Source organism: Buteo buteo, chromosome 3, assembly GCF_964188355.1.
Source record: "Buteo buteo chromosome 3, bButBut1.hap1.1, whole genome shotgun sequence".
Classification (NCBI taxonomy): Eukaryota; Metazoa; Chordata; class Aves; order Accipitriformes; family Accipitridae; genus Buteo; species Buteo buteo.
The window spans coordinates 4,706,564-4,723,852 of NC_134173.1; the positions used below are offsets into that span (position 1 = coordinate 4,706,564).

Consider the following 17,289-nt stretch of genomic DNA (forward strand, 5'->3'; position numbering starts at 1 on the left):
TAGGTACAACCGAGCAAGAGAGAGAAACTTCTGAAAAATCTCAGAAAAAGCATTCCAAAGAATTCAAATAAGGCACCAAGTACAGGCTACTCCAAACAAACAAATATGAATGACTGATTCAGGCTACCGCAGTGAACACACAGACTAAGTTCCCTCGCGTATGACAAACAGCTTCACATTCCACATTCTCCCGACACTGGCTTTTGCAGTTACTGATGCATGGCGGCTCTTTCCTACTCATTTTCCTGTGGCTTCTCTAACATTATTTTCTTTCTTCCCACCATTCTAAACTCTGTCAAATATCTTGGGTCACCTGTGTGACAGACCTATAAACTTAAAATTGCATTTAATACAATCCTCCTTTCAGAGTATCCATGTCCAGAGAAGCCATATCCTGGCTTTTGACACTGTTCCCCTCTACCAAGGGCTAAAGAGAACAATTCGTGAGACAAGTTTCAGTTTCTAAATCTGCTCACATTCTTCAGAAGAGACAGAACTGAGATATTAACCACATGATCAATGAAAACTCAATAGCAGTCACTCAAGAGAAGGGCTATTAGCTTTTTGGCAGACTTCCAAATTTGTGGCTGGATTGCCCCTTCATTTCAAATGACTACAGCAGTTATCATTGTTGTTCAAGATCTTACACAGCATGATATAACCTTCTTATTGTTAAAATGTACCCAGAAACAGCTTAATTCCAATAACAGATAACAACGCTTACTTGTAAAGTACACCTAAGAACAATGGCAAACATTCGGCAATGAGTCTGGAAAGCAGTTTTAATACATCTCCGGTTTAAAGTCTATTCATGTTTTGTATATATGTGCAGGATGACACAGAAAGCAGTGATGTAAGAGACAATGGCTGTATAGAATTTAGCATGGAGTCTGCTGACTTTGCCCAGTCCATCAACCTTTTTGAAATAGTGAGCTATGACTTAAACACCTTATTTAAAATCCATTTATCACATTACCAACATGTTAGTGTTTCAAGCTGCTAACAGGTGAAAGTTGACAGTTTCAGTCATCTGTGACGAATGAAATATGTTACTGTACCACCCCAAAAATTGCTTTATTGTGAGATCTCAGTGAACCATATTTAAAAACACAAAAAATCCTCCTTCAATTACTGTAGTGGTTTAGAGGTGGAACATAAGAACGGTAATTAAGCATGAAACACTGTGGATGCACTCTGGAGATGCAGTACAGTAGTGTTTTAAGTGGGATAAGGAGAGCTCTCCCCTGTTGTTCCCTTTGGTGTAATTTGGTTCATGGAGATCATGAACTAGATTTCTCTCAGATGAAAATGAACTGGAAAATGCACGCCAGGAGCATATATAATACACTCCAGCTGCAAATGGGTACTTAGTCCCCAAGATTAGACTAAAAATAGTTCAAACTAAATAACTCTGAAATGTGTACAGCACAGATGTCAGGTCCTCCATTTCAACTGTTTTGCTGTATGAATCTGCTACTACTGAGCTGCGCCAGCTGTTAATGCCAACATAGCTGCAAACACACTGCTTCCCGATACGTTAGGGATGTCACATGTGTATCAGTTTTATAAAATACTAGTATTCACTACAGACCTCTGAAATTTTTTTTAGGCAAGTCCACTCAAATTGCTCTTTTAACAATCAAGTGGGAAAAGTCATCAATGCTAGCTTCTTGAAAATCTGAGAGATTTGCAACTCGTCCTTCAAACACGAGCTGCTGCAATTGCTAAGTATTTGTAGTTGAACATCAAATTTAAAAAATAATTTTCCAGAAAGGGCAAGAAATCAACAACATACCTTATTGCTTCCTCCACCGATTGGCCGACTATATTTGAGGAGGGACCTGGCTGAGACAAAGGTGTCAGGCTTATCACCCACTTCACTGGCTTGTAGTACTCATCACTGGAACTCAATAGGTAGAACAGCGTGGTCAGAAAAATCACCTGCAAACCAAATTCAAGTTTTAAATTAGAAGGCAATAAATACTTTCCAGAACTACAGCATGCAGCTATGCTCCAGGTATTGAACTTCATTGGAAAGGCACAAAATACTATTCCACAAGCTTGGATTTAGAGAAACACACAGAGCTACAAGAATAATTTTCTCACTTCCTCCACAAAGAACTGAACAGTTACAGCTAAACTTTATAAAACTTCTAGCCCTGTTCAGCCTCTTCCCAAAGTCACATCTAGATCAAACAACTAGAATATTGTTAATCCAGATCAACAACATTCTAGTTGTTGGGTTTTTTTCCCCCAGCATGTTTAGCAGATCAAAGAATTACTGAATAGTAATATCTATTCTTAAAAAACCCCCAAACAACCCACCACCAAAACACCACTAAATAAATCTGAGTTGTCTCAAGAGTCACTATGCAGCTGGATATCAGATATCAATTAAACAAAAACTCACAAACAGAAAATTTATAATATTTTATTAGGCTGGCAATCCTGATTCATTACTCCTGTGAGTTTGAAGATGAGTCTCAGCAGAAGTGATGGCAGTTCCACTGTTTCAGTTTAAAGACAAAAAAAATACAATCAAATTATATTAGCTTCCTGGACATTGCAGTCCACTGTTTTCCTTATTTTCCTGTCAGTGGGCTCAGCAACTTCTTGGACTAAGCATACATAACAGAAATGTGTCCATCCACATCTTAATCTTTTGATAAGCCAAACAGCCTGACCTCCACGAGTCTCTTATGTTCAAGCACTTTATCCAGTCTGCAGACACCTCATGCCCTTTTCCTGCATTCTCTCTGAACACGCTCAGAGAAAAAAAAACACAGACGGCACAACATCACCAGTACCATTACCAGTCTCAGGAATGGCATCCATTTGTCACTGTTCGTAATTCCTCTCCACTCAGTGAAATGTTACTACTACTTCCCCTGACCCTCCCAGCCTTTAACCTGAAAGTCACACTCAGCTGTTCACCTACTGTGACCCCTTTCCGAAATATCATATATAGGTTTAGGCTGTATTCCATCTTCCCAGGTGTGTAACTTCTGCCTTGGGTGATAAACCAACCTATCTACTAAAACAAGTCATTACATCAGTACATTTAAACAGTATACTGTTAACATTCATTTTGAGATCATAAAAACAAACGAACACACACACACAAAACCAAATCCCCAAAACCCCAACCCTGAATTAGGCCTTGGTTTAACGGGAAATAATCCAGTGCCAGTAGCAACATCAGCTATGTTTTGTTACAATTTCAAATGAGTAAATCTTAAAGCTTGAATCAGATTTTAGCATCCTCTGTAATGCTGCAACTATGGTTATTTTCTCCTTGATAGGGCCTGCCATTTCTCCAAAGCTACTGTAGTATTTCCTTATTTTACTACAAAACTCCCTATACTGAAACAGGCATCCAGGTGGTATTTTGTCTTCCTTCCACTGGGATCTGGCTACAGATCCTTCTTGCAGTGCAGTTTTCAACACAGATAGCAGCATATTGCTCTAAGTACAATCTCTACTCATCCTGACACTCTCAGAAAGCAAAGTGAAAAACAGCTCCACTGGATCTTGTTTTATTAGGACTGCCTCAGTTAACTTCTGAAGATGTTGCCTCTTGAAAAGAATACAGCAGCCAGGGAATGAGCTAATGAACTGCAGCAAACAGGCAAAGCTTGATTCCCTGTGGTATGAGAAACATACAGGGCTGACTTGAGAGAGGCTACGAATAAGAGCTTAGGGATTAGTTCAAGTGGCAACATGCACAGCACCTGTACTGACTTGAAAAGCTGTTCTTCCCCAGTGTTCACAGAAGAAACTTGCTTTCTTAGGTAGTAACAGCACACAAAACATACACATACCTATCTGAACCGCAGAAGCCAAAAAGACAGCTGAGGGTGAACAACAATGGAATAAGGTGATGTTAAACTGAACTACAAACTAGGAAAAAATACAAACCTAACTCCTTCTGTTAAGACAAGATGCACGTAACCACAGCACCATACAAAATCAGCTGAATTTTAGATTACCTGCATGTTGAGAAATCAACATATTTGCTTTAGCTCAATAGGTATGGAAATGCAAAAAGAAGCAGTAGTCACAGAATATAATAATTTATCATCAAGTGGCTTGCTGACTCTTCAAACAAGTAGAATAGCTTCAACAGTACATTCAGCAGGAAAAAGATACGTCCATAGCAACTGGAGTCTGAGAGTTTTCAGACCTCTTTTACAGGGTGTCTGAGATTTCAGATATTACCTAAACTGTTTCCTAAGCAACAATTCAAGATCCTGCTGATGACTACGAGGAGGAATTCACCAAAGATAAAATAGTAAGATCTCTCCATTGTTAAACAATTGATGGATTACTGTTTCTTGCAGTAGAACTTGTTCTGTAGCCCAAAATGTTGAATACTCTAATTTGAGTGGGGATAGACTGAATTCAAGGAGAAAGCTACAAGTAAACACTCTATACTAAAATGGTAATTCAGCATTTCCATATATATCAAGAAAACACATGACTTAATTGCTTGTGCATCAGGTCCATAGACTTAGGAAATATTTTTGTATCTGCCTTTCATACTCAATTTCCTGCCCAAAAGCTTTGGTCTTGGGTTCTTTTTTTTTTTCTTTTTTTTACAGCATCAAAAAAATTTGTGTGTTCCCCACAGGACTGTGGATACCCATCAGCCAAATGGAGTTTTTCTCTTCTGATCTTTGTAACAGAGTATGAGCAGAGTGTGCATATATATACAAGCACACACAAAAGCATACATATACATCCACGTGCGTGTGCGTGTGGATAGGATCTTGTATTCAGAAGTGAAATAGAAGTAGCACTCTTGTAACTAATGATGAGTTTTCAAATGTCTGTTGAGGATCTGAATACAGTCTTACTGGATCATGGACGGATATGCTGCACAGATTACTTCCTACTGAATGTTTTGATGGAAGATGTATTTTTCAAAATGGAGGTTCTGAACAAAGTGTCTATTATTTCTGTTCTAAAGTGCAATATTTTAAACCATTTATCAAAATAAAACTCACTATTTAAATTTTTATTCAAGATGACTAAAACTGGACTGAATTGTAATCAGTTGAAAAGCTAACCACTTCAGGAATTGTCTTGTTGGAAAATTTAAATTAGTTTGTGCCACTTCAAACTAGTAAAAACTCTTCTGTAGCAACTAAGAATCCTGCAAAATGAAAAAAAGTAAGAGTACATTTAAAGCTGGAGTAGTGCTTTCTTTTAAACACAGGTCTACCTAGACATAATTTAAAAGAATTCCTTCTGTTTCACATTTAGAAAAAAAACACTAAACAACCAAACCAAACCTCCCTTAGTAGCCCATTAAATATATCTTTTGTCAAAACACAGACACGGCATTTTCAAGAGTCAGCTTTTTCAGCTGACACTACTGGCTGGACCATAGCAACACACAAAATGTGCTCAAATGCTGCCTACCTAGCTTTAGGGTTCAGTCCATTCAAAATGTAAAAAATCCATTCCAAAACTGCATTAAAAAAAAGGGAGATGGGGAAAGGATATTGGGCCAGGTAGCAGTCAAAGATGCAGCAACTAAACTAAAACAATCAAAAACTCTGAAACTATTTGCCCTCACATGCAAAACAAACTTTATACAAAAGCTCTTTCTCCTTACTGGAGAATAGTGAGTTTTCCCAGGAAACCATGAACTTCTTAATTCAAGACTTTCCAAAAGAGAGCAAAAAACAGCTCACGCTGAAATCTCAGCTTAAAGAAAAACTAAACTGTTAAAGATATCCACCCCTGGAAAAGTAAGTTATTGGAAAAAACCTTGCTACAGCAAAAAATGTAAGTATGCCTTGAGACCCCAGAAGAACAAGAACCGTTAAGGTCACACTTCTGGTCTCCTCCTCCTCACCTGGAAGGTATTTTTCTTTAGCTCTGAAGGAAGGAACATGAATAGCAGGTAAATCTAACAATGACATAATACCAAATGGGATTCAATAACAATGCACATCACAAAAGTTAAGAAAGCTGCAGTGATTTATCCTAGGGTCATATCTGGATTTTTTCTGCTTATTGCATTAAGCTGTTGCAGGAGGGAAAGACAAAAAAAAAAAAGGCACAAGGAAAAATTAAGAAGCAGTTATATTATTTCTACATGAACTCCATGACAGTTCATTAAGTTATCCTAAAAAGTACTTTAAGGTTCAACTAAATTCTCACAACAACTAGCATTTTCATTTACTTACTGCCCCAAATAATGGACTGTATTAATCTTTATTTAGTGCAGGCTATTTACTGAATATCCTAGATTTAAGTCCTTTCTCTTTCAGTCATAAGCTGTTAACAAACCCAAACTAAACCCTACTAAAACAAGTTCCATTAATTTATCTTTTTGTGTTTTAAGAAAATCTGTTTAGTTTTTACAGCAAGAACCTTTGCGAAAGACTTTCATAAAGATGAGAAACCATGCCTCTGAATAGACACAACAGCCCCTGAAACGTACAGTGCAAACAAGACTAAGTTATAGCAGTCTCCCACAGTGTTTAACAGCATTAGTAACTACTCTCCAGGTATGCATGCAAATTTTAGATGCCTTCAAAAGAGGTAGTTCATACAGTTACAAGAACACCAACACTTAACATGACATTTTTTGTGCATAGAAATGGAGGTGAGTATATCCCTTTACCTTAGTGTATCTGAAGTACAGTTAACAGGACAAAGTTGTTCAGGGATTGTTTTGCCTTATTTCTTAAAAATTGAAGTATTTCTAATTTATCAGTTCTGCTGTTTGCATTTCAAAGGCTACCATTATCAAGAATCTACAGAAAGAACCTATACGTGTATTGAAACAAATCTTTCCTATGTATATAAGAGCACTAGGAGTGCAAAAATGGAAGCTCATGGTCAAATCCAAGAAACCAAGAGTGCAGGACTGATGTGTTTTGGTTGGGAAAGCCTTATATGACTTTTTTAAGCTAACATGTTCGACCTACAACAGAAGTGGAGGAAACAGAGTAGCCTTTAGGGCATCTAAGCTTTAAAAGTTTCCAACACAGCAATATCCCAACTAGCTCTGCTAAACCAGCTGACTGCACCGTGCCCCAGCAAGCGGCGGGACCCTTCTGACAGACAAAAAGGCAGGATCACGCATCACAGCAACAGCATGTAACGAACTTGGTATAGGCCATTGGGCATCTGGAGCTAAATTTTGTGTGTGAGCAATGAGTGCGTTGAAATTATCTGCAATTATTATCCAAACTTGTCATTTTTAAGTATGCTAACTGCTCAGATGCTGTCTTCAATGTATCATCATGGGTGAATTGTGGGCTAAGCAGAAGAAATGAAATAGTCCCATGCAATCCTTTCTTTACTAACTGAAAGATAACTACAGAACAACAAAATCAAGTGGCAGTGATTTTCTTCAGTTCAAGACAGCCATTCAATTAAGTCTTATTGTGATCTTAAATACTGAAAAGAATCCACATTGGTGCCTTGAAATGGCATTATTTCAATTTTGCAGCTTTGACTACAAAGACCTCCCTCCTGAGCAAGCATCGACGAAGGCAATGAAGTTAAACTGGCAAAACGGTTTGTTTTCTAACAAATGTTTTTGAATCCTGAACTAAAAGTGAGGACATGGATTTCAGTCAAGCTTCCAAGATCAGTATCTGTTTAGTTAAACCAGGAAAAAGTCCCAGGCTAGCGTTTTAGGAGATTTTTACTTTAAGTAACACCTCTCATAGCAAATAAGAAAGAAGTTACCTCTCATTATAAATTACTCCACACAGCTGTGACATTTACAAACAAAAGAAACTATAAACATCTAGCTCACGTAATACACTAAAAAGTAATACATCTGTTAAAGAAAACATCTTTAATAAAAAGGTTTCAGAGACTACTACTCAGTGTGGGCAATAACATTATTAAGAATGAACTTTGTATAGAAAGTGTTCTGTGAAGAACTCGCATAGGTTAAATAAAAAAAACCGCAACCACCCCCTCCCACAGATTTGTTGAAGACACTTCATTAAAAGAGGGAATATAAGGTAATCCTTGTGAAATAAATACTTTGGCTGACATTTCCCTGTAACAATTTTTCCTCTCTTCAGAGAGCATTGGCTTGTTTAAGGATAGGCTTATGAGAACATGCCATAAGATTTCAGCAGTTACATATGATAACGCAAGTTACAGCTCAGTATCTTCAAGGCCAGAAACAGAAGTTTTCCATGAATAGAATGATAGGAAGACTGCCAGCTCCTTAATGTGGAAGTTGCACAAATCTTGCCCTTTGCCTAGAATACACCCCGAACAAGAGATCTGAAAGTTGCAAAATCTTAAGGAATTTTGGTATTAGATAAGATTGGATGATGTTTTCAATGCTTTAGGTTTGATTTTTCTTTGTTACAGCATGTGCAATTAGGTTCCTTCAGCAAAACAGACCATGTAAACTGATGACATACTACTTACCACTGAAAGCACAAAATTGAGAAGAGCTGTCCCACTATGGAAGAGGATTGTCACTAGTGTTGTAACTGTAGTAAACAACAGGCTCACATTGCGACTCATCACTATCCACAGAGACTCCAGGATCTGGAACAGGAGGGGGAAGAGAAGACAGTCAGGCACCAGATAGTATTAGCTAGGACAGAGAACTGCTTACAGTGATTCATCTTCATCAAGCTGTACAAAGAAGACATTTTTTAAAAAAAATCATCTTCCCTCACTCCAGAATTACAGCACGTAATGTCAAGTGAAAACGTCTGCTTTACCAAAGACAAGTTTCTAGGTAGATGGTTACAAGGTTTTAGAATTTTTCTCCCAGTGCTCAAAATTATTTCACCACGCTAAACTGCAAAAAATCTAGATGCGCTGACACTTGTTTATTGCAATTAAAATCACCATCAGTTGAAAGCAAGATCTTGTCTTGGGAGAGAAAACTCATCTTTTCAAAAGCAGAAATGCTAAAACACAAAGAAGGAGGAGTAACACCACAAGCTGGAAATAAATCTGAAGACAGCTTCAAATCAAATATTACTAGTTTAATAAATTTGTTCTAAAAATGTTGTTATGGTAATGATATACAATTTTTATGTCTGCAGACAACTACACAAGTTGTGATTTTGAGAAGGGATGCACCAGTTAGTCAAGTCAACCACAGATTTATTTGTGGAAAATAAATCAAGCAATGCTAGACAATCTATTGAATTTTGTATTGGCTTAGGGAACTGACTGCTGATTAGTTAGAGACAGTAAAGAGTAGTTTTGAGACATGCCTTTAAACACAGAATACCCATGACAGCCAAATTAGTTTATGTACGGATGCAGACACATCAATCTGAATAAGGCAGCAACTTCATGAGACATTAAGGACATAAAGGCATGGCATGGCGCATGGAGGCATCCTAAACACAAGGCACAGTAGTTTCATAACAAATATTTCATTCAGAAGGAATATGCTAAGACTGTATTAGTGAAAGTGATTCAAACATATAAAAGAAGCAAGGTTACAAACAAAAAGCCATACCTTCTTTCAGACTAACTAATATAACTGGAAAAAAATGTAAAAGCTCTGACACAAAAGCCCTTCTCCAGGTTCAAAGCTGTAAGTGAAGACTTCAATACTAGCAACAGTTACTCTTGGTTTAATGAGTATCTTAATCAATTAGACTGAATTAAAACAACAACAAAAAAGCCAAAAACCCAAAACAACAACAAAACAACCCCAACAGCAGCTGGCTTTTGCAGAGCAGACAAAGGAGTGTGAGCCATGTGATTGCCTCTCCTTCGGAACTGAGTGAAAGATATAGAAGATAATTTATTAAGCATAAACTTGGGAGGGAATAAGTGCTGGGGAAGTGACAGGGAATTACAACACATAGTAAAACCAGAAAGATCTGCTTAGTTCATGCTTCTTGCTATTTAATGAGAATTATGAATTTTAAGGTTCATCTTTTGAACAGGTTTTATCAGTCTCCCTTGAGAATTCAAGTGAGGTTAGAAGTGAAGAGGATATTCTGCTGAAAAACGTTCTTCCACTGGTACTTGTCCCCTTCCTTCTTCTATGGATTAAGAATTCATTCTGGGGGTGCAGCAGTGGTAGAACTTCATGCAGCCGCCAGGCAACTTTATTAAACGTACATTACACTATGAGAACTGTAAACACAGAGCACAGTGATTTTTGAGGGAACTGTTTGTGGCTAAAGCAGAGGCCTTTCAGTTGGTAGTCAGTAAAAATAGTACTGCCATTGCTAGTAACAGGCTGTAAGTTGTAGGCTAACTGTGCAAGGTTCCAGTCCCAGATGTTTAAGCCTGTTACTAGAACTCTGTGAACAGGAGCTTGGTGCCACAGGTCTCCTGTTATGTTGTGGAGTTCAACCACAGAACAGCAGCAAAGGCCTTGAAAATAGGGATGCAGGTTGAAGACAAGGGCCCCCAAAACACAAGCAGTTCATCGAGGAAGAAGGCATTGGAAAACGTACAATCTTAAGAGCTAGCAAAAGACTACTTTTGCTTTAAGAAAATGCGGTAGCAACTAAGGAAGGGGGGGAAAAAACCCAAAAAAACAAACAGGCAAGCAACAGGACAAGTCACCTGCCATGTCTTGGAAAAGTAATGCTTCTCCAAGTATCACACAGCATATAGTCCACGGCAGAGGTCAAGGGGTGGAAGTTGTCCAGAAAAAGAAACACCTTATAAAATGACAAGCTCCTTAATTTAAGGGAAGAAGATGCCCATTTCAGTTCCAGCTTTCTGTATTTAAGAGCTCTTGAGCCTGCTTGCTTTGACTTCTGTAACTCGGACCGTCAAGGATAGAGGCTATTGCTGACAACTACACAGCGTCACCAGATGGTATTCTATCCTCACAGCTTATGTAGGACACGATTGTTTAGGACTGACCACTTTGAATACGTAATGATAACAATTAGTAGATAGTAAAACAAACCATTAGCATGAAGTGTGTTTGTTAAAGAAAGCTGGTCTAATAAAGTTTTCAAGATTAAAACTAGCCTGATTTATCAGTCTTCTAAATACTGATCACAGCAATCATTAATTCCCTCCCTGGCACACCATCACTTGCAACACATCAGCTGAGCTGATATTGGCGAGTGGTTCACAAGGACAGGGGCTTATTCCATCTGCTACAAGACAGTGTACATCTAGTGGGGGCTAGGAAAGTTTCCTTCAAAATAGTATGTTCCTCCAGTATAGGCTGTATTTGTTTAACACTTTCCCTAGAAGCTTTAGCCTAAGGAGCTGATAACCAGGAGTATACAACTGCAATTAGTTTGAAGGCTGTTATCAGGTGGTTCAATCATTATCAGGAATGGTTCTCCTAGAAGAACATCCTTGTTAGGTAGAGTCACTGGTTGGAACTGTCGTACTAGTTATCACTAGCATTTGCTTTAGAGTAAGTGCAGATAGTGCCTTTCGTTCAGCTTCAGTATCTTACGAAAGCAAGTGCATCTTTTGGGACTCATCTCCAGCTACAGAGCAAGTTCCTCGTTATGCGTATGTACCATTAAAATTTCAACACACATGGTTCTCATTGCTAGGATGAGAAAACAGACATAGCAGACATTAATCATTACTGAATACAGTATCAGAAAGTGCTCAGATACTTCACTAACAGTCACAAAATCAAAATACCTGCGCCTAAGAAGAGTTCATGATGCTGTTTGATTCCCAGAGCATACTGCAGCTGAGTTAATGAGCTCAGTTACTATGCATAAACAATTTCTAACACCTTGCCAGCTGAGATGAGTTCTCTAAAACACAACTGTCAACAATTACGCAATAATGACACTTTTAATATTACTGTTACTCAATAACTGAAAAACACACCTCCTTCCCCAAAACTCTGCTTTGTAAGTAGCCTTAAGAGATCAGGGTTTAAAGGAGCTATGAAGCTGTACAGAATTCAAGACTCCCTTATGCATCACACCATGATGTGCCACCGTCAGCATCAGTTGCTGTGCCTTTCCAATCTGTAACAGGCTAGAAATCAAAATTGCACTTAATGTTCTTAGCCATCTAAGGTGTCCTATTGGCCACTTAAACTGGCCAATACTTGAAAGCAAGGTTTAAAAGGAATTTGATCAAAACAAGTTATTTGCTGAGAACTTCAAGTCAACAAACTTCTGGAAGTCAGGTAAATTCATGTACCTAATTTGATTATAGAGATCATCAACAGATTTATAAAGGGAATAAAACTGGACACAAAGAGGGATTAGGAAAAAAAATCTGTCCTTCTGTATAGTTTTATTTTTTTTCTGTTCAGAGAGATGTATCATCCTGACAACTCAAAAATGACAGCAACAGAACAAGTCAGTAAACTTTTAAGGTAAAAGACAAACAATGGACTTTGTGAAGAACAATACAGTATGCACAACATCAAAGGCTTCCTGCTCCAGTTAAAAGCTGATTTCCAAACAAATGTTTACCCATAAAGTCCTGGGATAACCCTTTAGGGCTCAACAGCTTATTTTTGAAAAAACATCTTTGCTTGACCTTTATATGAAACAGAGACAAAACAGCAACAGAAAAAGGACCATCCTCCAGCATCATGTCTTTGACTTTCTGATTGTAAAGAAATCAACTCCTCCTCTAAAAATATGCATCACGTTGAATTTCACCTACCCTGAAAAAAACAACACCCATTATGAAGAGAGCAAAAAACCTCTGAATGCTTACCTTACCAGAAAACAAAAAAAAAAAACCAAAAAAAAAGGAAAAAAAAGTATGGTAGTTGAATTATTACTGAAGAGTGGACTGTATTAGCTATCAACTTAGGAGATTACTTGAAGAAATTCTCAGGGCCAGAGAAAACATTAGGATATGTGGTAACTCAGTGAAAGTATTTGAGAAAGTGACTTGATTTGGCACACAGAGATCAGCCATGCTAGAGGCACGGATAGAGAAACCTAACTGAGCTGAAGCTCGCTGTGTACGTCTTAATGGAAGGTCTTCCGTCTTCCTGTCTGGGAAATCTCCAAATGAGATACTGGCTGCTGGTGGAATGATGCATATTCTTGTGCAAGAGGCAAAAAGATCAATTTAAGGAGACACTAGTAATGTCTCATATACCATCAAGGGAGTTCTGAGTGATCATTCACACATTTAGCCAGCAGGAACTTACTTTTTCAAGGTTTCAAGCCTTCAAGAAATAGAGGAAAAAGGTACGAATGGAAAAGCAAGTGAATGGGGAAGGAACGAGGCTTTTTTATTTTTCAGGAATTAAATCCTAATAGTCCAGCTATATATTGCTTATTTCATTCACCTGGAAAACTACCTTAGAATAGACCATCAGGTGCAAAATTCAAGGCATAAGTGAGGATCCACTCTAGTTCTCTCCCCAAAATAAGAACAGGATGAAGTAAACCCCACTTCAGAAACACATCACTGGATAAACTGGTTTAGAACACTACTGCTTCTAAAGAATACCAGAAAAATCTAAAGCTGAAAGGCAGCAGTGCTGCTAACACCAAAGCTTTTAGAAAAAAGCAAACTGATGATCTGGAAGAGCTTATCTTCATATTAAATCTTCAGGCAATTTACATGTTTATATAGTGAATTACTTTAAAATAATTAAGGTCTGTCTACATCAAACTGGAGCTAAGCGTAACTGCTATAATGAACAGCACATTTTGAGGAGGGTACAGAAGTCTTCTGTGCTTTATCTAATATTCAAAGTACTGAATCGATGCATATTGTTACAAATTAAATGAATGACAGTAATTCCCCAGCACAGCTATACCAGTGATTTAATTATATGCTTTCAACTCTAATATGAAAGTTTCTTCCACTATGGAAAAAGCCTGAAGTGAAACACTTGCATCTGTCATCTTTTAACATTTTTCTTACAGCAAACGCTCCTTCTTTTACTAAAGAGGAGGAACACTTCCTATGATTTCCATCAATGGAAAAGAGCTTATCTGCTTGTGATTACAATATGACACTGTCAAACAGCTGTATTTTCAGAGAATACAGAGTCATCTGTACTATTCTGAAATATTTCAGAAAGCCAAGGGGCCAGCAAAGCAGTTATTCTATAGTAAACACTAGCCTCAATCTATGCGTAAGTACTTATTATGTGCAAGTAGTGTAATCTTAGTTTACTCTTTTCTAAAGGTAGAGGAAATCTCACTATAGCTGCATATCCACACACACTTCTTTACAGTTATTTCATTGTCTTTAAACGTGTTGTGTTTTAAAAAACTGTCAAAGCAGTTTTGGGACTGCACTGTGTCTTGCTATATCCTTACCTGCATGTTAGCATTGATTTCAAGTCTCCAAATGCAGAAACATCCTGCAGTTTGAATTATAGCTAACCTATTTAAATTCCCCCACCAATCCACCCCACAATCCCCACCACACACAACACACTCAACCAAAAAAAAACAAAATCCCACCCAAAGTCCCACAAAACACAAAAAAAAAAACAAACAAAAAAAGCCGAAAAATCCCCAAACCAAACACAAACAAAATACACCTAAAATAAGAAAGGAACCCCCAAAACCAATACCCCTCAAAAGCACCCACTTAATTTAAAATATTGATCCTTCCCAATTCAGTATGCCATTCTAATAACTCATGGTTCCTCTTCAAAATACCAAGAGAAAGATTTTCATGCTCTGATAAAAACATAAATCCCAAATACAGTAAGCTTCCATTGTATCCTAGGGTAGGTAAGCAACTTGCTTAGAAACACCAAACTTAAGTCAAAACTATTCTTATTTTCATCATCTTCCAAGTTTTAATGACCTAAACAAGCACAGAAATCAGACTTTCATCAATTTTCATTTGAAATATCAGTGAGTAATGTTTATGCAATTCATTGTGGATGAGCAAGCCAGCAAAGAAAATGCTGCCCGGTAAGGATGTGAAATCAGGATTTAGAGCTATATACTGTGCTGACTGGTTTACAGTCTGTCATTAAGGATGTGAGTGTATGGAGAAAAAGGACAGGTGTTTCCCAACAGCTGGTGAGTAATGAGTTCATGGAAATAAACAGGAAAGCAAGTCAACTGCTGGCACTTTTTTTCCCTGAACTTCTAAACCAGATTTTAGAAGTAAAGCAAAGCATGCTAGCTAGATGTATATTTTAATATTAATATATTTCAGTCTTAAATATTTATTCTCTTTACACTATTTCCTGCATTATTCTAGGCTATTTAGATTACTGAAGCACACTTATCATCATGGTTTCTGAGCATTGTGCAGCAATGCTGTAAATGACATCGCTAGCACCTATCGTGTAGTTTCTCCTCCTTCTCTCCCTCTTGCCTAGAAGGAAACTCCATATTGATTTTAAATGATGATGTGTTGTGCATTTTTATAACTCTGCCTCAAGCATGCACGGTCAACTTTCAGAAAGTATTAAGCAAATTTCACTATTAACTGCAAAAAGGTTCACTGCAATAAAAAGTTTCTCTCAACTTTTTCTTGACTCACATCTTCTGTGATAGAAACTGTAACCATTTAAGCAGCAGTTGAGGGAGTACAGAAAAAGCACACAGGCCCACCAGTTAAACCAAGAACTGCCTCCAGGCAAATACTAGCTTTAATTGTATCCACACTTTAATTGTATCCACAGAAACATTCTGTTGTGAGTGAGGCCTAAATAGTATTCTTCCAAAATGGATAAATAGTAATCTGAAGACACTTCTCATTTATAACAGCTCAAGTCAAAGATGAACTATATCAGGGACTGACTCTGTATAAAAAATGTTAAGTCTGAAATGCTTAATAGAGAAATGTAGTTGCTTCAGTTTGGATTGCTTTCAATGCTTTTTCTTTTTCTCCTCGTGAGGTGAAAGGTCCAGTGCATTAATTGAGGAATTCACACAGTGTAAAATATTAATTTCATTCTCCACAGAACTTTCATAAAAGAAGAGAGAAATAAGCTGCTTTCAACCCAATGAATAATAATTTGAGGGAAAAAAAGTAAGACTACAAAAAAATATTTTGTTTTCACAACCTCTTGGTCAATAGTTTCCTCAATTATAGCCTAGACAAATCGGTCTCTTTTTAAAAAAGACAAAACTACATAATATAAAGCATTTAAAACCAACTTGCAGGTGACACAGGTAATCCTACAGTAACAATCTCCCTCAGGAAGAAGTCTGGGAAGCTAGTATTAATGAAGATGCCAAAATCAGGAGGGCTTCTTCATCATAACCACTTCTTTTTGTAGTGCGGTTATATCCTAAGTAGGCTTACAATAATTGCTTAGATAATTAATTGTAAGTAACACTGTTTCCATAATTTTCCATGTACTTGAATCCATAACCTTAGTGGTAGTCCTAGGAGGAATTCTTATCAGTTAAAAGTGAGACCAATTTGGTAATAAGGGCAAAAAATACATACCGAAAGAAATGTTTCAATGTTATCATGAACAAATGATGCGACATCTTGCCAGTCCAGAATATCACCAAGCCAGCTGTTTTGACGGTTTATGTGCCATTTGTGTCCTTTGTGTCTTCCAGAGTGTGTTACATTCTTAAAGAGAGACAAAGACGTAAAGAAAACAGACATTTGAATAACGTACAGATACGAGAAAGCCAAAGACTAACATTTTCTTAATGAGGAACAGAGCCAACATGCATCTAAATACTTAGAGCTGCTTTAATTGGCATCCTCAAAAAATACCTGGAAGTACTCTGTACACTGGAAAAATTAAAAACTGACAGAAAAATCATAGTTAATTATCCCACGTAATTACAGTTCAGTATATTGTACTGATTCACCTCAGCGAAACATTAGCTTTACAGCTTCACTGATACAATGGTATCCATCTTGCTTTTTATGAAAGCACACAAGAAAGAAGTAATATTTTAGTTACTGCCTACATAATTTACTGTTTGCAACATACAACTTCTCCCAGGTACAACCCACAAATGAAAACCAAACAAAAACCAAAACAAGTAGTTTTCTTACAGTCAGAGTCTACCTCTGCACTAGCAATGTTCAGTCATGCAAAAGCTAAAAGCTAAACTAGAAACATGGAGGATTTCTTCTGACTACACAGCTTTGTAACTGCAACACAGCGAGACAACAGGAAATGGCCATAACCACAACAGCTAATTCCTTAAGTGGCTTCACCCTAATTATGAAGTTGCCTATTGTCCAGCTGAATCACACCTGATTACTGTCTGGCACAAAACTATTTGACTCAGTCTGGGACTGCGACAACTGTTTCAGAGCAGGATGCCAAAATCCCACTGCAAGCAAGTCCGAGCAAACCCGTTGACTACAACAGACCTCATCCTAATCTTTAATAGCAAAAGACTTCTCAAGTTCTCAAACTCTGATGTTTATATAAGCATCCCACTACTTCTG

The 17,289-nt window shown here is 37.5% G+C and overlaps 1 protein-coding gene across 2 annotated transcripts in view; it reads right to left on the reverse strand.

Annotated features, from left to right (window-relative positions):
* Nucleotides 1–17,289, reverse strand: part of TMEM245 (transmembrane protein 245) — an 86,676-nt gene that overhangs the window by 26,769 nt on the left and 42,618 nt on the right. For both annotated transcript variants that reach the window (XM_075022718.1, XM_075022717.1), the window contains 3 exons: nt 16,318–16,449; nt 8,419–8,541; nt 1,796–1,941 (listed from right to left, as the gene is read on the reverse strand). In XM_075022718.1, the coding sequence (XP_074878819.1) occupies nt 1,796–1,941; nt 8,419–8,541; nt 16,318–16,449 (401 nt within the window). The remainder of the gene's footprint in view (nt 1–1,795; nt 1,942–8,418; nt 8,542–16,317; nt 16,450–17,289) is intronic.